At 40.4% G+C, this 25230-nt stretch overlaps 2 protein-coding genes across 9 annotated transcripts in view; both read left to right on the forward strand.

Moving 5' to 3' along the window:
• Positions 1–14642, forward strand: part of TBC1D24 (TBC1 domain family member 24) — a 48723-nt gene extending 34081 nt beyond the window's left edge. For all 8 annotated transcript variants that reach the window (XM_069090810.1, XM_069090811.1, XM_069090812.1 and 5 more), the window contains 5 exons: positions 2006–2164; positions 3559–3622; positions 4449–4544; positions 4837–5059; positions 6035–14642. In XM_069090810.1, coding sequence (XP_068946911.1) covers positions 2006–2164; positions 3559–3622; positions 4449–4544; positions 4837–5059; positions 6035–6192 — 700 coding nt within the window. In that variant the 3' untranslated portion in view covers positions 6193–14642. The remainder of the gene's footprint in view (positions 1–2005; positions 2165–3558; positions 3623–4448; positions 4545–4836; positions 5060–6034) is intronic.
• Positions 1–25230, forward strand: part of AMDHD2 (amidohydrolase domain containing 2) — an 89342-nt gene that overhangs the window by 25398 nt on the left and 38714 nt on the right. The gene's annotated exons all lie outside the window — the stretch shown is intronic.

Raw genomic sequence — 25230 nt, forward strand, 5'->3', positions numbered from 1 at the left:
GGCTTACTCTGGGACCTTGCCTTATTGATGCATCTGCCTGTCTGTCTAACCTATGCTTGCCTGACTCTTGGACCCTGCCTTGCTGGTGTGGGGACTGGTGTATGGGAGTTGGGGAAAGCAGCCCAGGGAATCTGTAAATATGGTCCAAAGGGTGAAAACTTCAACACAAGCTAGGGTCACCTTGATGCCCCCAGATCTGCTTTGTGTAAAATGAAAACACTCCAGGTTTGTGGGTGAGAACATATGAAGTAACACAGACAAAATAGGCAGGCATGTGAGAGTGAACCATTCCATAGAATGTGACTTCCCATCAGGATCTTTGGAAATATCAGACCATTAAGTTTCCCCTCCTCTGAGGTTACATATGACTTTCAAATTCCTATTCCCAAAGCACCAAAGAATGTACCAACTATGAAAAAAAAATACAAGCTTTAATTGCCAAAAGCATAAATCCAAATGAGAACCTTTGTTTAAAATGTGGATCCTTATTAATTGGGGAAGGAAAGAGGGGAGCCTATGATTAGTTCCATGAGCCTAGTCAAAAGGGGAAGAAGTGATTGTATAGATTGGTTAAATATATCAGGCCAAAATCAGATTGTAGCTGGTATAGATGAGTGAAAGTGGGTCCCAGACCAAGCTGGACTGAGAACATTCAGCCAAAGATTGAGTGGGTAGAGCTGGGCTATATATGTCTTTCTTAACAGCTTTGAGTTTCAGTGTTCCCTCCCTCTCTCAGGGAGGCAAACCACTATTCTAGGTTGTGAAGGGGAGTAAGAGTAGGTACAGTCAAAGAGGTCTCAGGTGAAAGACCTGAGAAGGAGAAGAGAGTCCAGGTCCTGATTATCTTTCCTTTGGGAATGCATTTGGTCCAGGGACAAGGAATGGAGGCAAACAGATTTAAGACCTTTTGGTAGAACTAAGAGGCTTAAGGGTCTTCCATTCTTCCTAATTAGGGTTTTGTTGGCCTCTCAGTCCTCTTTCCCTCACCATTGTTCTCCTGGGCCTCCTTCCCCTTGTGTTGTGTTGTGATCCTAGCCCCAGTTCTTTATCTATCTTCCTACTGAACCTCCTATTCCTTTTAGAGGATTCATTTTCTAGGCTAGAGAAATTAGGGTTCATGGAGATGACTTGTCCTTCCCTGAGTTGTTGGAGTCACTTGTCTGAATAGTCAGTACTTACTAAAGTTTTGTTGATTCTTGGATTAGTGGAGAAGTAAGGTCCATATCTTCATTTTTCACATTAAAGCTGTCAGAACAACAGAGGACACCTTGAAGAGGTTCCTAGGAGGAAAGAATTTCAACTCTGGGAATTCAAGCATGTGGAGGGTTCTTCAGTTTGGTTTCCAAGTGGGAGCTACAGCTATAGTCTTGAAAGAGCAGTCCATTTTGAAAGAAATCTGAAGACACACATGTCTGGGAAGTCTACTTTGTCCTTGAGCATAGTGGCATGGAGGGTTTTTTGCTTAAGTTTGAAGGTCTTAATTCAATTCAACAAATATTTGTTAAGGCTTCATTATGAGCCAGGCATTATTATGCAGAGTGCTTGAAATACAAAAAACTTAATAGTCCCTGCCATCAAGGAACTTAACTCTACCAATAGTTTATATTTTTCTGTATTCCCATAGAGCTACCATCTGAACAGGAAGGATAGGCTCTGTCCTTAAGGCAAGAGAAACTAAGGGACTGGCCTCCTGAATATATATATATGTAACTTGACAGAACTGAGACTTTAAGGGAAAGAAGCTTGTACATAGGTCAAATTCCTTCACAAGTAAGGGAATATTGCCTCCAGTAACTTTGGAATTGATGTTGCCTACACTGGCTACAACACTGACCGCCACTTTTCTCCCATTCTTTCTTCCTCTGCAGACTGGGAACTCCCACAGTGGGAGGCCCATTCAAGCGTGGTCCCCAAATGCCACTCTTCTTTCCTAGTTTGGCTGCCTGGGAGGCTTCATGGTATGTGGCCACTTTGAAATTCTAAACTCATCTCCCACCTCCCCCAGGCAGTTCGTGCACTTGGCTGTTCATGCTGAGAACTTCCAGTCCGAGATTGTCACTGTGAAGGAGATGCGAGACATCTGGTCATGGCTCCCCGAACGGTTTGCTCTCTGCCAGCCTCTGCTGATTTTCTCCACTACACAGCATGGATATAGCCTGACAAGGTAACCCCATCCAGCCATGCCCTGCCCATGCAGGATTCCTGAGCTAAGGATTTTAATTAGCTAGCTAGCTCTTCTCTCACTCAGCTCTTCTATAGACAGCATGGAAAGGGAAATAATGGAGGGGAAGCTGGGGCCCTGGCCTCGACCCCTCCATACACCCCTGGGTAAACTAAGTGGTAATTAGTTCCACTGAAAGAGTTGAAGCTCTTTTCCTTGCTGCCTGGGGCCCTAATTCCCTGGGGTGAGGCTTTCATACTAGTGGTCATAGAAACCTGGGGAGCTTCTTATCCAGGATCCAGGTGTCCTTCCCCTCTTTGGCTTTAGTCTTTACTGCCTTAAAGTGATTAAGCTCAAAAAAATATTCTTTTTGGAACCCTGTTATACCTTTCTCTGGACCAGAAATCTTAGGGGATAAAGGAGAAGACATGGATGGATTTTGCCCTTGAGAAACTCATTGATTAATTGGTAAAAATGAGAGTAACATTCAAACAGCAAGGCATAACTGATTCTACCCCATTCTTTTTGATTGGCAGCCTGAGGGAGCCAGGTTAATAAGTAAGTTAGCTGCTGGTCTTTCTCAGAGCCTTAGCATAAAAGGCTCCTCCAGCCACAGCTACTCCATTTTGCCCCAGGCTGTGGGGAAGGGTTTACTGATATGGTCCTTGGCCTATCTCTGGTCACTGCCAGCTACTAGATTGGAATCTGCCAAGTAGGGAGGGGACTGTAGTGTCAATGCTATTGCTTGGCCTTGCCAAAGCAGAGATACTATGACTAGTCATAAATGTTCTAGGAAAGGAGATGCCAACAATCTGCCTTGGCTAACTCCCGTAGGCAGCCCCTGACAACCCCAGCTCAGACACCAAGCAGCCTGAACCCACATTTCATGGTCCTTTCCAACCACTGCATAAGAGCACGTGCCAGGCCTGGCCTCTAAGAAGATTCCAGCCCGAGGCCTCAGGAAGGGTGGAGGGGAGACATAGTTGGCACCAGTTCAGTCTGCACCTGTTTTCTTTCTTTCCTGCTTTGTGATTTTCCCCCCCATATATGCTGTTTCCTCAAGCAAAGTGTAAGTTTTTTTTAGGTGGGGACTAAGTGTCCTGTGTCTTTTGTGTCCTTTGTGTCACCTATTTAATTTTGTCTACAGTGGGAATGCTTCAAGGAACTTGACCTGAGCTGTATGTGCTTTGCTTTTGCAGAGCTGTTGATCTGCCATGGTGGTGTTCCTCAGCCACTTTGACCTGAAGTGTGAGAGAGAACAATTGGACCTCTTCCTTGCCCCACTCCACACCCCCCAAGGTTCCAATGAACAGAGATAGCCTGCCTTTTTTATCCCCTTCAGTACATCATGGGTGGTACCATAACTACTGCCACTGACATGTCATTTCTGCCTGCAGGCTTTATTACCACTGTGATGGACATGAGCCAACTCTCCTTCTCCTCAAGACAACAACGAAAGAGGTAAGTAATGGTAGAGACGTGACACATTGGATACAGTCTTATTGCTAACATTTCTAAACCTCATGATCTTATTATGGCTCTGAGTGATAAGAATAGAATGGGAGAAATGGGGGGTGGTGAGCAAAGCATGGAGCCCCTTGGTGGAAGGATGACTCTAGAGTATACATATGGAAGGATGCCTTTAGGGTATACATATGGGGGGATATTTCAGACTAGGAACCTGAGTTTAGAAAAAGAATATTTGTGGAAACAATAACTTAACCAAAGCGACATATTTTATGTTCCTAGTATTTCAAATGCTTTGACAGGTAGACTGAAGGTGGGGGGTTGTGAGGGGGAAGATGTTCTTTGGCAAGAAGGCCTTTTTGGCATCCTAGAAATCACATTCCATCAGTACACTCTGATTAGAGATTCTCTCTGGCTTTGAGAACATTAAACTCAAGGGGTCCTGGAATAGGGAGAAAGGTTATTCTTGCCTTGTCAGTGTGGGACCTTGACCACTGGGGTCTAAAGAATGTTGTGCCTCTGGTACTAATATCCTTTATTCTTTGTGTCTAAATTGGGAGCAGGCACCTGGAGCTTCTGTCTCTGTTCCCCTCCATTTTAGAGATCTCTGAGAAATAACCATTTATAGGGACTGGGAAGGGATCTAAGCATTTATATCCTGAGGGGAAATGAGAGCTCAGATCCTTTGGGTAGAATACAGACTGGTTTTTTAGCTCCCTTGACAGTTATGAGCCTCTATCCTTTAACCTGAGGAATAACTAGTATGGGAATTGTTGGGAGGCTGATGTGAAGGTTGGAGTTTCACATTCTCTTATTCTAGGTTTGTGGTGCTTACCTGTCAACAGATTGGAGGGATCGAAATAAGTTTGGAGGCAAGCTGAGCTTCTTTGGAACTGGGGAGTGCTTTGTGTTTAGGGTAAGTGGGCCTTACTATAAAGAAGGACACTGATGGCAAATACACATGAAACCTTTAAGGGGGAGTTTAATCTCTTGGGCAATATGTGTGCTGATTGGTCACAGAGTTCTCTCCCCTGTGCCCCACCCTTGAAGAGATATGGGCCATGAGGACGGTGCTTAGGCACCAGATAATGGGTCATGACTTTGGGGGGAGTGAGCATTTTAGCCCTTTTGGCTTCCCTTACCCAGTCTCTGGCCAGATTGAGGCCTCAGACCTTTACTCTGATACTTTTGTTCCCTCATCTCCACAGCTGAAGCCAAAAATTCAGCGATATGTGTGGGTAGTGATAAAACACCCAGAGCTGGCCAAGAGTTCAGCCTCAGAACCTACAACTTCAGGTCTTCAGTTCAGCCAGACAGCCTTCACAGACCCCTCAAAACGGCTCTCACCTTTCTTGGCTGCTCGGCACTTTAGTCTTCCTTCAAAAGCTGAATCTATGTTCATGGCTGGATCCAATGATTGCATCATCATAGGTGATATGCTACCCTACCTATCATATCTTCCCCTACCATTCCAACCTTGATTCTCCCCTATTTTTCCCTTTCTCCTACCTCCTCCCAAAACTTTGACCTTTTCCCTACTATTCTCTCCCTTTTCCTTTCCCCCCAGCCAAAAAATATGTGTGTGCCTACATATTTGCCTTGAGCATTCTTCCCTCCAAGTTTAGTCTCGGATCATACATTTAGAGCTGGCATGGTTCTCACAAGTCATCTAACCCAAGGCCCTCATTTTACCATAAGGAAAATGAAGCCAAGAGAGGTTAAGTGATTTGCCCAAGGTCACACAGTTTAAATAAATGGCAAAGTGGGTTCCCGTTCTATCCACTCCTATACTTTCCTACCCCCACCAAGGTCACTCAGCCTGGATTTCCTTCCAGATTCTTACCACCCCAGAGTCTGATGCTGGTTTCCTTTCTGGGTATGACCGAAGCACTGGGGCTTGAGGGAGAGTGATGGTATTTGGGGGAGGGAATCTCAAGTCTAGGACTGTTCTGCTTTTGGTCTTTCCGTAGCCCTTCACCAGTAGCAGCTGAGCACTTCTGTCCTCAGCCTTGAGCTCAGCTACATTGCAGGGTAGGGAAGAGTGAGGAAACATAAGCTTTGCCTATGTCTGGGGGGTTCGTAGTGATACAAACAATACTTTTACACGGTAATAAGAAATTATATAATCTATTGTGCCATAGGCCCAAAGTACTGGAAGTTCAGAAACAGGCTAGAAAAATCAGATTTGCTCTAAAAGACATGAAGACTTTTCAGGTGCCAACAAAACATTCAAGTGAGGAGGCCTAGTTGGCAGTTGAAAATCTACTGAGGCTTAGGTTGGACTTTATGCACATCACTCCCAAAGTGATGGTGATAGTTTGAAGCCATATGGATAAATTTGTTAATTAAATATTCTAGCCAGCAGTTATTCTCTAGCTATAGCTGCTGACCTTTTTATCTTCACAGGTGGTGGAGGTGGTCAGGCTCTGTACATCGATGCGGACCTGAACCGAGGCCACACCGGACATTGTGAAACCTTTAACAATGAGCCTCTGTGCTCTGAAAACTTCCTCATCTCTTCCTTAGAGGTGTGGGGCTTCTGGAATGCTGACATACCAGAGTAGAAACAGCCACACTCACCAGTCCCTGCAAGAAAGACAAAGACATTCAGGGGCTCCGATACAGGAAGAAGGCTACTCCAGGATCGACTTCGCCATTTTTAGGTCCTGAGCTTGGATACAAACACAAGGTCCTGTGATTCTTTAGGGGTCTTTCTCTATCACAGCTTTCTTATGATGGCTACTGACCCCGCAGAAAAGTCAGCCTGTAGTCAAGAGTTCCTGGAACTTCCCATCTCTTCATCCTCCAGGGAATGGGTTAGTTTGAGCTGGAGCCTGTTATGGGGATCAGATCTTTTCCGGAGACAGACTCAAGCCTTGCCCTATCTGCGTAGACACTTTGGTGTAATCCAGAGTCCTGTCTCCTCTTGAGACAGAGCCCATGGATGATGCTGAGGCATAGATAAATAGCAAAGATGACACTATGGGAACCAATTCCAAAGTCATGCCTAGGCCCTCTGGCTGTTTCTGAAGGGTGGACTGGTGGTGTGGGGGAAGGGACCTTTGTTCGTTCTAAGGATAATCCAAGGTTCAGATTAACAAAGGTCCTTACATGAATTCCTCAGCAGTTGCCCAGGGGGTCACCAGGCTTCCCCAGATGTAAGCCTTGGGGCCACCCTTTGCCTCTCTCAAATTATAGGTTCAGATGTGGACAAACAATCCTCCCAACAGGCACCTTATCTTTCTGGGTTTTGGAAAAGGCTCAAGTCCAAGAGACAGAAGTCCTCAGAGGGGATAGAATTGACTCTGGATGTTGGAATTAGCACTCTCTACACAAATCCCTCATGCCATCGTAGCTGTCCGAGTCCCCATTCACCTTGCCTTGTCTAGGTAGCTTGGTCCCTCTATACCCTCAAAAAAAAAATCTCGATATGTGTGTATATGTTTCTTTCTTTAACACCGAATCTGGTTTTCTGTGCCTGGGTGTTTGTCCTCTTCTTTTTCTTTGGGGTCCTGATTTCTCGGGATGAGGGAAGGGTGTTTCTGAGGTTACTATCCACAAATCTCAGGTACTAGTATCTGAAGAGCCTCACCAGGGTTTATGTGCCATTACCCTGCTACTCCTTGGACTTTGGTGCCCCCATGTGGTGAGAAAAGAGGGTGACCTCTGGTGACTGATATTTATCTTTGGGGTATGTAAGAGAAGATCTGATCTCCTTTGGTTGGGTAGCCTTGTCCTAAACTGCCTCTTGTTTGGGATTCCAAAAATCCAGCAGAACAATGCTATGGAAAAGGAAGAAGTTGCAGAACTGCTTTTAAGGTAACATTTCCAAGCCAGCAGTATGTCAAAGCTGGTATAGTCTTCCCTCTGGATGTCTCCCTCAAGAGCCCTAACTGATACTTTCCTCTGCCTACTCCCATCTCCTACTCCAGCTCCTCTCTAGGAAGGGGGAAGGCACCATGGCATGTAGTCTTATCCAGTCATCCAGTGAAAACATGATCATTTTCAGAATCAAAGTTGACTTCTGGTTCAAAACAAGTAGGCAAAGGATACTGAGACATCATGAGCTTTGGAAACTGCCACATCGGACTGAGTTCCCACTAACTAAACTTTGTTCTTTTGCTTGCCTAGTCTCTTGGGACTGGCCACCAACTACAACTCCGAATGTGCCACAGGGTTGATCGAAATTTTAACACTTTATTTGCCAACATGTTAGAACTGAGTTGTGGTAAGCAGGTTTTTTTTTTCTTTTTCTCGAGAACTGTGTCTGATTAATTTTTTTAAACCTTGAAGACCCATGTTCAATTGGGGCCTGAATAAAATTGAGACCACGTTCAAAAGCTAAATCCAGTTAAGTTTATGTATGAGTGCCCTTTACAGAGAGGAGTTTGGGAGTTGCACCATTTCTTCTCAAATCAACATTTATTAAGCTGCAAAGCATTGTTTGAGGCAGTAAGGATAAAAATAAATGAAATGGTTCCTGATCTTCTAGCTTGCAATAATACATAATCAGCAAGTGTTTATAAAGTACTTATTCTGTGCCTATGCTAAGCACTGGAGATATAAAGTCAGCACTGTCTCTGCCTTCAAAGGGCTCACATTCTAATGGAGAGATCAACATGTCTATGTAAGTACAAGATCCATATAAAATATCTGGAAGGTAATGTCAGACAAAAGGAATTTTAAGGATTTAAGTGGAGTCTTGAGGAAAGCTAGAGGCAGAGAAAAGAAAGAACATTCCAGAAATGGAACAGAGAGCCCAAAGCTGAGTCAGAAGATATAAGAAACCGTAAGAAGGCCAGTGTAATTGGAATGTAAAGTGTAAGAAGACAGGAAAGGTAGAAAGAGCCAGGATTGGGAAGGGCTTTTAATGACTCAACAGAAAACTTTATATTTGATCCAGGTTATAACAGGCAAGGACTGAAACTAATTGAATGAGTGGAGCATGAGCAGACTTTTCCAGCTATACACTGCTGCCTGATTCACTGGGACAACCCCACCCTGACTGACCTCCACCCTGCTACTAATACATAGAGAGATGGGCATACCTTTAATCTTGCCATCAGCCACAATTGTATCACCTCCCATGTTCAGTGAACTCTGAAGTTCCTTGATCACAATCGGTTATCATTATACCTTTTTCCTTGAAACCTCAAAACCTCTTCTTCATCCTGACCATGACTTATCCCTGTATTGACTACACTTCCTTCCTTTCCCCATCTTGACCCTTTCGTAAACCAATTCAACCCTATACTGTTCTCTCAAGTTCCTTGGATTCTTATCGAATCAAATATTTTGCTCTGCCAGACCACAGCCTTGAATTACTCCCAGCATCTGCTGCATGCTCTTAATAGTGCTGAATGAAGCTGGAGAAAACCAAAAAGCTGAACTCATGCTGATTAGGTCCACTAGAAAAGCATATCTTCTCAATGGCTCCCACTGAAGCAAGGCAGTCCTGTTACACCTTCCTAAGTGATTCACTATCCCACTCACCCTAGCAAATTTTTCAAATTTTTTCAACCCTCTTCAAACATCCTCCTAGCCTTGCCCCATATTTCACTGAAAAATTGAGGCCATTTGAGAGAACTCCTTCTCCCCTCGTCTTACTCAGATGCCTTGTACAGCCATCTCCATCCATTTCACAAAGAAGTCACCCTTCTTGCCAAAGCAAAGCCTCTATAGGTATGCACAAGTGATCCCATTCCATCTTCCCTCTCCAAAGATTGCTTCCTCTAACATTCCCTACTCTCTCATTTATATTCAATCACTTTCAGTCCACTGGCTGCTTCTCTGCTCCCAGTATATGTGCCTATATCTCCCCTATCCTCAAAAATCCTCACTTGATCCATTCATCCCCACTAGTTATTACTCTACATCTCCCTTTTTTGGTTAAATTTCTTGAGAAGTCTGTACACTCAATGCCTTCATTCCTTTTCTCTCTTAACTCTTGGCATTCTGGCTTCTGACCTCATCATTCAATTGACACTGCCCTTTCCGAAGTTACCAATGATCACTTAAATCTAATGGCCTTAAATCCTCATCCTTCTTGAGCTTTCTGCAGCCTTTAACACTCTCAGTTACCCTCATTGATACTCTTCTCTCTAGGTTTTTGTGACACTTCTCTCTCCTGGTTCTTCTACCTAGCTAACCATTCCTCTGTCTCCCTTGCTGGATCTTTATCCAGGTCATTCCACTAATCCAAGGCACTCTCCTGAGCCATCTTTTCTCTATACTATTTCACTTGGTGATCTCATAAGCTCTCATGATTTCAACTATCATCTCCATGCAGATTGATTTGTCCATCCCTAACCTCTCTCCTGACCTCCAGTCTTGTATCTCTAACTGCATAATGGATTTCTTGTACTGACTGTCTCACAAACATCTTAAACATGTCCAAATTTGTTCTACTTGTGTCTAAACCCTGCCCTCTTCCTAACTTCCCTATTACTGTGGAAAGGACCACTAGTCTCTCAGTTACCCAGTTACTACAACCTAGGTGTCATCCAGGACTCCTCACTCATCCCCAATCAGTTGCCCAAGTCCTACCATTTCTATCTCCATAACATTTCTCATATATACCCACTTCTCTCCTGTGACATTGCCACCATCTTGGTGCAGGACCTCATTACCTCCTACCTGGACTGTTGCAAATAGGATACTGGTGGTTCTGCCTGCCTCAAGTCTCCCACTCCTATCCATATTTAACCTAGCTGTCAAACTGATCTTCCTAAAGCACAGGTCTGATCACCTCCCCCTTCCCCATTCAGATATCTCCCTTGTTTCCCTATCACCTCCAATAAAGTCCTGTTTGCTTTTGAAGTTCTTCATAACCAGATACCTTCCTACAGATCCAGTCTCCTTACACCTTACCTCCTCCTGGTTCCCCCTCCCCCCCACCGTCCCACACATTCATACTCTGTGATGTAGCAACACTGAATTCCTGGCTGTTTCTTGCACACCACACTCCATCTCCCAGCTCCAAGGCTTTTTACTGGCACTTTCCCATACCTGGAATGCTCTCCCTTCTCCCACCTACTAGTTTGCCCGACTTCCTTCAAGTCTTAGCTCAAGCCCCACTTTCTTCAAGAAGCCCTTCTCTCTCCTCATTAATCTTATTGCCTCCTGAAATTATCTCCAACTTACCCTATAAAGGTGTCCCAAAAGTCTTAGTGTAGTTTTAAGCTTTAATAGCTCAAGTGATACCATTTCTTCCCATCTCCAATAGCTTAAAACTGCACTAATACTTTTGGGACACCCTGTATATGCTGTCTGCACATAGCTATTTATTTGTATGTTGTCTCTCTTCTTAAACTGTGAACTTGAGAGCAGGGGCTTCCTTTTGCCTCTCTTCTTAGTTCCCAGCATTAAGCACAGTGCTTGCCACATAATAGATGCATAATAAGTGCTAGCTTACTGACTGACTTTAGGAAAATCACTGGCAGCTGCATGGAAAGGATAAATTGGAGAGGGGAGACATTTAAGCTGGAGAGAGCAACTAAAAGGCTATTGTAATAATCCAGGTGAGACACACATGAACTTGGGTAGTGGCTAAGTGAGTAGCAATAAGAGGATATATTGAAGAAGTTAGAAATAAGGTTAAGCAACTGATTAATTATGAGGAAGACTGCAGAGTTGAAGATAACACCAAGTTTGTGAGCCTAGGTGACTTAAAAACAGGGCCCTTAGCATCAATAGGAAAATCCAAAAGAAGAGTTAATTGAGAGGGAAGAAAGATGTTGAGTTCCACTTTGGACCTGTTGAGTATGAAGTGGTACTGGGAATACTGTCCAAAAGGCAATTGGAAATATGTATCTATAGCTATCAGGAGAAATGTGGGGGCTAGAGATACAGAGATGGAAATCATAGAGATATTAATTTGAAATAGTGGAAGTGGATTGATTTGTCTAGGGAGAGTCGAGACTTGAGAATCATTTCCATTGAAGGGTCTGGTTGAGGGGGACCCTTGGTTGTTGATTTAGAGACATATATAATTTTTGTATATGTCTAATGTGAATGGGTTTTTTGACGATGATAAAAAGAGGACTTTTAGAGGGGGAGAAGGGATAGTGATAAAAATTTTGAAAAGGAAGAAAAAGGATTTAAAGAAAATATATGGAAGAAATCAAAGGAGGTTGAGGACAACAGATAAGTGAGATAGCTTTGGAACTAACATGCCTAGTTGAATTTACACTTACGTTATTGGTAATGAAACAGTTTCTTTTTTTTTTTTTCAGAATCTTTTTTCTCTTTGTATATTTTTGTATTTGTCAAGTTCAGAACAAAAAAAAATTTTAAAGAGATACCATTTTCATGTCTTTCTAGTGATCTAGCTTTGAAGCCAGAAGGACCTAGTTCCTCCTCTGATACATGGTGGCTGTGTCACCCTGAGCAAGTGACTTAGCCTCTTAGTGTTCTAGATGAATTTAAATGGTTCGTAGGTCTGGAGAAAAAGTTGGTGAAGGAAAATGAATCAACTTAGAAGAGAAACAGTATTGTGCAATAGTCACAGATGCCAATGGAAAGGAGAATACCAAGAAGGGAGGCTTGTCTACAGTATTTTTAAAAAGCTCTGGAGAAGTTAGATGATGAGGACTGAGAAAAGCTATTTGGATTTGGTGATAAATTTATTAGTGACCTTAGAGTAGTTTCAGTTAAAAATGGTGAAGACTTAAACCAGACAGAGGGAGGAGACTGAAGAATAAAGAGGTAGAAAGGAATACAATCTTCAGATATAGAAGTCTCTTCTTTCTAGAAGTGTGCCAGTAAAGTGCAGGATAGAAAAGCCAGTAGCTCAAATAGTGGGGACAAGAGAGGGTGTGTGTGTGTGTGTGTGTGCACTTGCACACAAGGACGAATAACGACAAGGGAAACATCATGTCTGTAATCAAAAGGTAAGAGTAAGCTTGCACTAAGGGGAGAAGATTGAAGATACAACAGAGAGCAAGGATAACTGATAAGGGTCCCAGAGCAGACAAAGAGGGTCAACAGCACATGGAGATGTTATTGCTAATAAGGGGTAAGGATGCCTAATCCTCAAAGGTAAGAGGAAAAGAGGGCGGTTGAAGATAGTAAAGTTTTATAGCTGAGGAAACAAGCCTGGAGAGATTGGATGGCTTACCAGAGATCACATGCAAAGTGGCCAAGCCAAAATTTGAACCCATTTTTTTTTTATTGGAGAGAATGAGTGGGAGCCAATAAGGAATCAGTAAAAAGATTACTGAGGAGCAGTAAGGGCCTAACCAAAGTTATACAGAATAAGTTTGTAGCAGATAGAAAGGGTATAAATTTTGAGGCTTTGCTCAGTGTTATTTAGTAGTCTAGAAGCATAGAAATTGGATAAGGAGGGTTAACCTAGGGTTGAGAATAGAGCAGAAATTAAAAGGGCAGAAGTGATGAAAAATTCTAGGATATCAGTTAATCAGTTATTGAAATGGTTGGTCAGAGGTTCTATACCAAATAAAGTATCAAGAGACAAGGTCACTATGTTGGTAAAAAGCAGGCTTCTGTACAGGAGGGAACTGGAGAAGCAGAAGGATACAAAAACTACATTAGAGTAGAATTTCATTGTTTAGGACATTGGAAGTGATGAGAAAGTCTAAGGTGTAGCTGTGCCTTTGTGGATTATAGATCATAGGATATTCTAGATTTTAGAGTTAGAAGGGACCTACCTGAGAGGTCACGGAAGTTATAGAAGTTAAGGAAGTTGAGGAAATAAGAGGTCAGGATGTTGTGGGGATAGCGATATGAAGTTTAAAGTCACCAGTTGAGATCATGAGATAAAATGGAGAAGAAGACAATGACCCTAGTGCTGAAGGTGAGTATATAATATGGAGATTAACAGATTACAGCAGTATTATCATTCCAGAAACCCTGGTTTGTAATCTTGAATTCTTCAGTGTCGCCTCTTCTTGCCTCCCAATCCTATCAGTTACCAAGTTCTGTGATTTCTACCATCTACCTATGGAATTTTTCTGCTTCTTTTCACTTTTCATTCATATGGCCAACATCTAGTTCAGGACCTTATCATCTCTTGCTTGGAACATTGCAGTAGTCTTATTGTACTTATTGTACTAACCACTAATTAGTAGTCTCCTTGAATCTAGTCTGTCCTTTTTCACATAACTCACAAAATAATCTTCCTAAAGTTCAGGTCTGACCCCTGCTTAAAAATCTTTAGTGGATTCATATTATCTCTTCTCCTTTGTATCACTTGTATTTTTGGTAAGGAGTAAGGCCACCTCATCATGTCAGACAGGGGTAAAAGAAGAGATCGTGGGAAAAGAGTTACAAGTAAGCTCCTTAAAGGGCAGGTAGTGTTGTGCTTGACACATAGTAGACATTAATAAACGTTTATTGATTGATTGGTGTAATGGGAATGTAAATTTGTAAGATCTTCCCTGCCCCTAGGCTAAAGTGCACCTGGAGCCTGGGGTGGGAGGCTTGTTTTTCAGTAGATACTTCTTGATTGGCCAGTGAGTCAATAAGGTTGTTACATTCTCTGAGCCAGGAGAAGGCTATATAAGCCCTGATGTGTAGCTTTGTTTTGGGGGCTCACTTTGAGAAGTGTTCTGTGATTTGATCTGGATTATGGGAAGCCGGTTGTCCAGAGCCGCCCCCCCCCCTTTGAAAAACCCAGATGTTGATTTGGTATGGATGTAATGGTTAGACAGTTTGGAAAGCTGTCTACTTGATCTGTTTCTGTCTTAATAATTCTGCCTGTATACTCTGAAGTTCGGGGTGCTGACCTCTTTCCCCTGAACTAGGTAAATGATACATGTTTGACTGATTAAAGTAAACTTGTTAACCCATTTTGAGTTGCTTTCCTTTAACAAAGCAGATCTAAGAACCTGTGTTGGCAGCAAACCCTGAGGACGCTTGGGGTGCTTGCTGCTACAATTGGTTGATTTATTTATTCTCATGCTTTTCACAGCTACCTTCTTCTCATCTGATGACTTTGCCTCATCGTTCACTGAAAAAAATTTAGGCTATTAAAAAAATTTTTTTTTAACTTTGAGTTCTGAATTCTTTCCCCTCTCTTCCACTTGTCTCTCCCATTGAGAAGGCAAGAAATATGATACCCATTATAGGTATGAAGTCATATAAAACATTTCCAAATTAGCCAAGTTCAGGGAGGGAGGGGCAGGGGGAAGGCAAGAAAAATAAAGTGAAAGAAAATGTGCTTCAAAATGTGTTTCATTTCTCTCTCTGGAGGTAGCAATTTTTATCATGAGTTCTTTAGAATTATCATGGATCATTGTATAGATCAGAATAGCTAAGTACTTCACAGTTGTTTGTCATTACAATATTGCTATTACTGTATACAATGGTCACTTCACTTCATCTCATGTAAGTCTAACAAGATTTTTCTAAAACCATCCCCTTCATCATTTCTTACAGCACAATTATATTCCATCACAATTGTATACCACAACTTGTTAGCCATTTCCCAATTAATGGGTATCCCTCATTGTCCAATTCTTTTTCACCACTAAAAGAACTTGTCAACCAGAACCAGCCTTTAACCTGTTGATGGCTTGAGCCCAAACAAATGGAGCAGGCTAGAGACAGGAGAGTCCTGACATAAATAGAAGATTAAATTAATTTCTGAGTGAGGAAAATGACATGTAGACAGAAGCCACCCCTCCTAAGAAGGAGGGCTTAACATGCTGGACTAAAAACAAGTCTTACATATATCCTGAGCTAGACCATGACATAATCATTTTTAGGTCTTGAGTGACTATTGCCATGGGCCCTGTGGGAACAGTATTGTCCCAAGTCTTGGGGGGAAGTGCCCACCCTAAAGTAGTGCAGTATCTGTCATTGACAAGGAATGGGGATTGTGGATATTGTGGATGGCCCTGGGAAATAGGGGGAGCTAAATCCCTCAGTGAATACCATGTTTCCCCGATAATAAGACCTATCCCGAAAATAAGCCCTCCCCTTACTGTGTAAGATTCCTCTAAAATAAGCCCTCCCCCAAAAATAAGCCCTATTGAGATTGCTACTGTAGTGAAGGTGATCCCCTGCACTACACGCTACATTGCGGTACCCTCTGTATGCACCACCACCCCCCCCGTGAAACGCACGCCGCGCTCCGAGCTGCATCCAATCAGAGCTGCAGCAGTGAGCGCGTCATCCTGTTCTTCCCCAGTGATTTGCTTATTGAATAAAGGTACATTTTTTTGTTCACATTTACCTGTTTATTAAAATTGCTGTCAATGTTCATTAAAATAAGCCCTCCCCTGAAAATAAGCCCTCTGGTGTTTTTCTGTCCAAAAAAAATTAATAAGACAGTGTCTTATTATCAGGGAAACACGGTACCTGTTGCTGATCCAAGCAGTATACTTTGCCAGAGGGTGATAACATCTAGAGTTAAAAGATTATTGTTATGCCAAGCTCAGGACACAAAGCCTGCTTGGGAAACAGGGTATCTCCAAAATATTTTGACAAATTGTTATAAATATTTTTGTACAAATGGGTCCTTTTCTCTTTCTTTGATCTCTTTGAGATATGGACCTGGTAGTACTATTACTAAGTCAAAGAGGGTGTAGTTCCAAATTGTTCTCCAGAATGGTTGGATCAGTTCACAACTCCACCAACAATGCATTAGTGTACCTTTTTTAATACATCCCCTCTAGCATTTGCCATTTTCCTTTTCTGGAATGTTAGCCAATCTGATAGGTGTGAAGTAGTATTTCAGAGTTGTTTTGATTTACATTTCTCTAACCAATATGACTATAGATAGCCTTGATTTCTTCTTCTCAATTCTTATTTTTTTTTGAGGGGCAATTGGGATTAAGTGACTTACTTGCCCAAGGTCACAAGGCTCGTTTTTGTGTTGTGTCTGAGGCCGGATTTGAACTCAGGTTCCCCTGACTCCAGGGCCAGTACTCTATCACTGCGCCCCTGATTTCTTCTTCTAAAAACTGTCTGTTCATATCCCTTGACCATTTATCAGTTGGGAAATGGCTCTTTTTTAAAAATAAATTTGGCTCAGTTCCCTAAATATTTGAGAAATGAGGCCTTTATCAGAGAAACTTACTGTAATATTTTCCCCAAGTTTCTTGCTTTCCTTCTAATTTTGACTACATTGGTTTTCTTCATGCAAAACCTTTTTTGTTGTTGAAATATTAAAGTTTATTTATTTATTTTTTAGTTTTCAACATTCATTACAAGATTTTGAATTCCAAATTTTCTCCCCATCTCTCCCATACACCCCACCCCAAGATGGCAAGCATACTGAATGCCCCTTCCCCCAATCTGCTCTCTTATATCCTCCCCTATCCCCCCTGCAAAACCTTTTTAATGCAATAAAAAATATCTATTTTACCTCCCATGGTCCTCTCTATCTCTTGTTTGATAATTAACTCTTGCCTTATCCATAGATTTGACAGGTAATTTTTTTCCATGTTCTCTTAATATACTTATGATATTACCTTTTGTGTCTAAATCATTTTGAGTTCATCTTGGTATATGGTGTGAGATGTTGGTCTATGCCTAGATTCTGCCAGAGTGCTTTCTAGTTTTCCCAGCAATTTTTGTCAAAATGATGAGCTCATACCCCAATAGCCTATATCTTTGGGTTTATCAAACACTAGGTTACTGTAGTCATTTACTTCTATATATTATGTGCCCAATCTTTTCCACTGATCAACCACTTTATTTCTTATCCAGTACCAGATTATTTTAATAGTATTTTATTTTTTCCAATTATATGTAAAGAAAATTTTTAACATTTTTATAAAAGTTTAAGTTCCAAATTTTCTCTTCTCCCTCCCCTCCTCTCTTCCTAAAATGGTAAGCAATATGATATAGATTACATTGTGCAATCATATAAAACATATTTCCATTTTAGTCATGTTATGAAAAAAGGAACAGACCAAAAGGACACACACACACACACACGTGTGTGCATGTGCAAAAATAGTATGCTTTGATCTACATTCAGAGTCTACCACTTCTTTCTCTGCATATGGATAGCATTTTTCATCATGCATCCTTTGGAATTGTCTTCAGTCATTGCTGAGAGGAACTAAGTCATTCATAGCTGGTCATCACACAATGTTACTGTTACTGTGTACAATGTTCTTCTGGTTCTGCTCATTTCACCTTGCATGAGTTCATGTAAGTCCAGATTTTTCTGAAATCTACCTGCTCATCCTTTCATATAGCACAGTAGTATTCCATTACATTCATATGCCACAGCTTGTTCAGCCATTCCCCAATTTGATGGGAATCTCCCCAATTTCCTTTTTTTTTTTTTTGCCACCACAAAAAGAACCTCCATAAATATTTTTGCATATGGGTCCTTTTCCCTTTTTCATGATCTCTTTGGGATACAGACCAAAGAGTAGTATTGCTAAATCAGAGTATGCACAATTGATTACCCTTTGGGCATAGTTCCAAATTGCTATCTAGAATGGTTACTAGGTTGTTTTGATGATTAACATTGTAGTATAGTTTGAGATCTGGTACTGCTACTTCACTTTTTTTTTTCACTGATTCCCTAGATAGTCTTGACCTTTTCTTCACTCAGATGAATTTCATTATTTTTTTCCCTAGCTCTATAAAACAATTCTTTGGTAGTTTGATATGGTATTGAATAGGTAAATTAATTTAGACAGTAATATCATTTTTCTTATATTGAGTTGGCCTACCCATAAGCAATTAATATTTTCCAGTTCAGATCTGTCTTTATTTGTATAAAAAGTGTTTTATAATTGTATTCATATAGTTCCTGTATATGTTTTTGCAGGTAGACTCCCGAGTATTTATACTGTTTGCAGTTATTTTAAATGGGATTTCTCTCTACCTGGGGGGTTTTGTCAGTAATATATAGAAATGCTGATGATCTATATGTTTATTTTATATCCTGCAATTTTGCTAAAGTTGTTTATTGGTTTGACAAGTTTGGTTTTTGTTTTTGTTTTTTTACTCTCTAGGGTTCTCTTAGTATACCATCATATGATCTGCAAAAAGTGACATTTTGTTTCCTCGTTGCCTATTCTTATTCCTTCAGTTTCTTTTTCTTCTCTTATTTTTATAACTAGCATTTCTAGTACAATATTAAATGGTAATGGTGATGATGGATATCCTTGCTCCATCCCTAATCACAATGGAAGGACTTCTAGTTTATACCCATTACAGATAATGCTTGTTCTTAGTTTTAGATAAATACTACTTATAATTTTAAGAAAAGCTTCATTTATTCCTATTCTAGTATTTTTAATAGGAATGGGTGTTGTATTTGTAAAAAAAAAATTCTGCATCTATTGATATAATCATGATTTTTTTTTATTGATGTGGTAAATTATGCTTATAGTTTTCCTATAAGCAGCCAGGGGCAACTAGGTGGTGCATTGAATAGAGAGGCAGACCTGGAGTCAGGAAGACCTGAGTTCAAATGTGACCTCAGACACTTACTAGCTGTGTGACCCTGGGCAAGTAACTTAGCCCTGTTTGCTTCAGTTTTCCTTATTTGTAAAATGAGCTGGAGAAAGAAATGGTAAATCAATTCAGTATCTCTACCCAGGAAAATCCCAAATGGGGTCACAAAGAGTCAGACATGATTAAAATAATTGGACAACAAAAACAACAATATTGTACTAACCCTATATTTCTGGAATAAATTCTATTTGGTCATAATGTATAATCTTTGTGATATATTCCTGCAATACTCTTGCTAGTATTTTATTTTAAATTTTTGTATCTGCATTCATTGGGGAAATTGGTTTGTAGTTTCCTTTCTGTTTTTGTTCTCCCTGATTTAGGTATTAAAACAATATTCATGTCATAGAAGGAATCTGATAGGATTCCTTCTTTAACTATTTTTCCAAACAGTTTATATGATATTGGAATTATTTCTTCGTTTGATAGAACTCACTTATAAATCCATATAGTCGAGGTTTTTTCTTACTACATGTATGGTTTCTTCAATTTATTTTTATATGATAGGATGATTTAAGTATTCTGTTTCTTCTCTTAATCTTGGCAGTTTATATTTTTCTAAGTATTCATCCATTTCATCTAGATTGTTAATGTTATTGTTGTTTAGTTGGGTAAAATAATTTTAGCTCCTAATAACTTCTTTAATTTCATCTTCATTGGTTGTGAGTTTACCCTTTTCATCTGTGATACTGGTGATTTGATTTTCTTTTTAAAAATCAAGTTAGATTAGGGGTGACTAGGTGGCGCAGTGAGCAAAGCGCCAGCATCGGAATCAGGAGGCCCCCGAGTTCGGTTCCAGCCTCAGACACTTAACACCCACACACACACAAAAAAAAAAAACTAGTAGTGTAACCTTGGGCAAGTTACTTAACCCCAATTGCCCTCCAAAAGGAAAAAAAAATCAAGTTAGACTGTAGTTTTTCTATTTTATTGGTTTTTCCATAAAAGTTTTATTTATTAGTTCAATGGTTTTTTAACTTTAACTTTATTGATCTCATGATTTTTCAGGATTTCTATTTTGCTGTTTAATTATGGAAGGGGATTTAATGTGCTGTTTTTCTGGGTTTTAAAATTTTTTTATTTGCATGCCCAATTAACTGATCTGTTCTTTCTCTTTTTATTGATTTAAGCAGTTAGTGATATAAATTTTCCCAAGAACTGCTTTGTCCGAATCCAACAAATTTTGGTATGTTGTCTCATTATTGTCATCTCTAGTGAAATTATTATTTCTATGATTTGTTCTTTGACCCACTCATTCTTTAGGATTACTTTATTTGGTTTCCAATTAATTCTCTCTCTCTTTTTTTTAAAGCAATCGGGGTTAAGTAACTTGCTCAAGGTTACACGGCCCGTTATTTCTGGGTGTGGTGCTGAGTATCTGAGCCCAGATTTGATCCAGGTCATCCCGACACTGGAGCCGGTACTCTTACTCGCTGAGCCACCTGGCCGCCCCTAAGCAATTGGGGTTAAGTAACTTGCTCAAGGTTACACGGCCAGGTGTTTCTGGGTGGGTGCTAAGTGTCTGAGCCCGGATTCGATCTCCAGGTCTTCTCAACACTGGAGCCGGTGCTCTTACTCGCTGTGCTACCTGACCACCCCTCTAATTAATTCTTAATCTATGCTTCAAAGGCCCTTTATCGAATATAATTTTTATTGCATTGTAGTCTGAAAAGGCTACAATTAAACATGAATATATGTAAAATGTGTATACATACACATATATGTAAAACCATACTTTATACCTACTTCTATTTATCAGTTCTTTCTCTAGAGGTGAATAGCATCTTCCTTTATAGGTCCTTTGCAGTAGGTTTGAGTATTCATGATATTCAAGGTGAATATCATTCAAAATTGTTCTTATGACAATTGTTCTTTTATGTACATCATTCTCTTGGTACTGCTTATTTCACTTTTCATTACTTCATGCAAGTTTTTCCATATTGTTTCTAAAATCAACCAGCTTATCATTTCTTATAGCACAATAGCATTCTATTATAATTATACACCACAATTTGTTTAGCCATTTCCCACTTGAAGGGTATCTATCATTTTAGCCAATATGATAGGTCTAAGATTATATCTCAAAGTTGTTTTGATTTGCATTTATCTAACCAATAATGAGTTAGAGTATTTTTCCTATGACTATATATAGTTTTGATTTCTTTATTTTAAAAAAAACCTGTTCATATCCTTTGAGCATTTATCAATTAGAGAGTGACTCATATTCTTATAAATTTGGCAAAGTTCTTTATGTAATTGAAAAATGAGAATATCAGGGGCAGCCAGGTAGCACAGCAAGTAGGAGCACTGGCTCCAATGTCAGGATGACCTGGATCAAATCTGGGCTCAGATACTTAGCACCACACCCAGAAAGAACTGGCCGTGTAACCTTGAGCAAGTTACTTAACCCCGATTACTTAAAAAAAAAAATGAGAATATTATCTGAAAGACTATGAAAATTTTTCCTAATTTTCTGCTTTCCTTCTAATTTTGACTACTACATTAGTTTTATTTGTACAAAACCTTTTTTATTTAATATAATTGAAATGATTCATTTCATATCTCACAATCCTTCCTCCCTCCCTCTCTTTCTCTCTTTAGTTTACTCATAAATTGTTCCATTATCCATGAGTCCAATAGGTAGTATTCCACGTCCTAATTTTTCTGTGATATCTCCCTTTGTATCTAGTTCATATATTCATCCTGAACTTATCTTGGTACATGATTTAAGACATTGGTCTATGCCCAGTTTCTGCCAGACTGCTTTCCAGCTTTCCCAACAGTATTTACTAAATTATGAATTATTACCCCCCAAAATTAAATCTTTACATTTGTCAAACACAAGGTTACTATAATCCATTACTACAACTATGTATTGTATGTCTACTCTGTTCCACTGATCTACCTTTCTATTTCTTAGCCAGTATCAAATAGTTTTTAGATTTATAAAATAGTTTGCAATCTGGTACTGCTAAACCTTCTTCCTTTACATTTTTATTTTTATTTTTTGCTTTTTGGAGGGGGGAAGGTAGGACAATTGGGGTCAAGTGACTTCTGAGGTCAAATTTGAACTCAGGTCCTCCTGACTCCAGGGCCAGTGCTCTATTCATTGTGCCACCTAGCTGCCCCATTTCCTTTAATTTTTTTTATTAATTTCTTTGAAATTCTTGACCTTTTGTTTTTCCAAATGAATTTTGTTGTTATTTTTTCTAACTCTAAAATAATTTTTTAGTAATTTAATTGGGATGGCATTGAATAAATAGATTAGTTAGGTAAAATTATCATTTTTGTGATACTGGTTTTGCCTACTCATGAACAATTAATCTTTCTCCAGTTATTTACATCTGACTTGTATAAAGAGTGTTTTATAATTATGTTCGTGTAGTTCTTGGATCTGTTTTGGCAGGTATGCCCTCAGGTATTTTATACTGTCTACATTTATTTTAAATGGAGTGTCTCTTGCTATCTCTTCTTGAAGGGTTTTGTTGGTGATATGTAAAAATTCTGATCATTTATGTGGGTTTATTTTATATCCTACTACTTTGTTAAAGTTAGTACTTGTTTCAATAATTTTAGTTGAATATTTAAGATTTTCCAAATATATCATTGTATTGTCTGCAAAAAGAGATAGTTTATTACTTCATTTCCAATTCTTATTCCTTTGATTTCTTTTTCCTCTTACTGCTATTGCTAGCATTTCTAAAACAATACTGAATAATATTGGTTACATAGTATAGTTTCCCTGTTTATCTCTTTCAATTAAATCTATTTCAATTTTCTTTACTGGGGAGTCCCTGAAATCAGTTCTTAGAATCGAGGTGAGAGGATGAATAGTTGGCGTTCCTGTGGTGTTCACTAGTTTTTTGCTTCTATCCTCTTGTAAGCCTCTGCAGAGTCTGCATGGAAGGACAAAGTGGGCAAATATTGGGTCCCAGCTTGTTGTATACTTGCAGTATCCTGCTGGATATATCCCAGTTGATATAGTGACAGTTTTTATCACTCGAACCACCAAGCCCATATCCTTTCACAGCCTTCAAAGGTATTTTACCCAAATACCTGTCATAAAAAGATTGGAAAATGATGGTAACTTGATATCCATTGTCCAGGAGAGCATTGCTATCCATATTTTCAATTGTTACCATCACCTCTGCATAAGGGCCTATGAGTTCAGGCAGAATAGACCCAGAGGCCTATGTTGAAGTCACTGTGACTGTCTGTGATAGTAATGGCAATTAAAGATTCCCCTGTATTGGCTTGGTTTTCAAATTGATTGTGTTAAAACCCAGAGTTTGTTAATCCCACCTGTGGGATGGGCTTGTTGATGTGAAAAGAAAGTCCTGAAGTGGGAGGAGCTGGTGATGTAGATTTGGAGAGACAAGAGAGAGGCGGAAGTTCTTTTTGGAAGCAGCACCTCGTGGAGAGAGAGAGACTAAGAGATTGCTGGTGGCCGCTTTGAATTGCCCTGGACTTTTGAGACCTGCCCCCTGAGCTGCCAAGGACTGAGGAGACATGGCTGTTTTGCTGGTACTTTGTCTGTCTGTTTTGATGTTATTTTGCCAGATTTGTCCACTGGTGAAAGACTGTCCTGTTGAAGAAGTCCTGGAACCTGGCATTTGGTTAAGAAGGCCTGAGACTGTCCTGCAGACAGAGAGTGAATACTGTCCACTGGTGAGGGACAGTACTGAGAGTGAATACTGTCCACTGGTGAGGGACAGTACTGTTGTTGCAGGGGTCTGGAGACTGTCCGGCAGACAGAATGAATACTGTCCACTGGTGAAGGACAGTGCTGTTGTTGCAGGGGTCTGGGAGCCTTTCTGTTGGTTCAGAAGCCCTGAAGAAGGATTTTCTTGTTGTATGTTTACAGAAATCCTGGGAGAGGGCTTTGCTAATGTGTTCAGGGGTTCTAGGACTGTTCTACAGACAGAGGATAAATTCATGAAGGGACTGGCAATGTATCTTATGGCCTTGCTAAGCCTTGTCTCCCCAGGAACTAAGATTGCTGAGAACTTGCCTCGTGTCAAGATGAAGAAAAGACCTCCATTTGGGTATTAAGTGCTGTGTTTAAACTTGATGTAACTCTGGGGTAGATTCAATTGTGATCCAGGGGTGGGGAACTTTTGACCTTTTTGTGTTCTATGGTTGAGCAAATGAATGTATTTTACTTATGTTTGGAAACTAATCTCCATTTGAGAAGAGGGGCTTTGTGGTGGACTTAATTAAGGTATAGCCTAGGGGTGGAGAAGTATTTAGAACAGGGACTTTGTAATTGATTGAATGATTGGAAGTCCTGGGGTGGGGTAGGCCTTGGAGATTATTTAATCACACTTAGTAAATGCTGAATTTTGAATGATGTCATGTTTTGATCTTCTCTGTTCTGGGTTTGTTACTGAATAAAATAGAGAGCACCTATGCTGGTATTTCGAACCTGGGAAGTTGCCTTTGCTTGGTATTACATTACACTGTCCTTGAGGCCCATGATGACTTTCTTTTCCTGAAGCTGGAGGACATTTTAATTTTTTCACGATGAAGGCTGCATTCTCTCTGCCAGTTCGTCCAACATAAGTATGTCTGTCTAATCCACAATTATAATGGAAGGTAGGTCTATTTCTCTGGTGACCTGATGAAGTGTATAGGATGTTCAGGAGGACAAGCACCTCTGGTTTGAGGGTTTGCCAAGCCCTTTTCAGGGCTGCTCATCCACCTTTGGTGTCCACTTGATTCGTGCAAGACTTGCCTGTGGCTCCAAAAGCTGTAGCATGCACTGTAGCCACACCCTGGTAAACCATCTCTGCAGACTGTCTCAGCAGACAGACTAAACCAAGTTGAGTGTAACCTATGGACCTTAAAACTGTCAGTGAGTTAGGGAGATGTCTACCCCAAGCATGTGAAGACTTCTCCTGCAGAATAGGTAGATGAGAACAATTTGTTCCAATGGCCGTGAAGGTAGCTGAAGCAGGCATTGTGAAGCTCTTAGAGCTTGGACAAGCATAGAGGACACCAAGGTGTCCTCTGCATCCTGGGCCATCGCCAGTCATCTTGACTTTTGTCTTGCCACTGGACCTCAATGACTCAGGAAGAGAGAGATTGAGGCTGATGATGTTGTGCAACTGTAAGGGTTATGGGATTTAAAGATCTTCCATGCCCCGTTGGACTTG

The sequence above is a fragment of the Petaurus breviceps genome, unplaced genomic scaffold (genome assembly GCF_028583685.1).
Source record: "Petaurus breviceps papuanus isolate PSGF00001 unplaced genomic scaffold, PetGlider_PUasm1.0 187, whole genome shotgun sequence".
Lineage (NCBI taxonomy): Eukaryota > Metazoa > Chordata > Mammalia > Diprotodontia > Petauridae > Petaurus > Petaurus breviceps.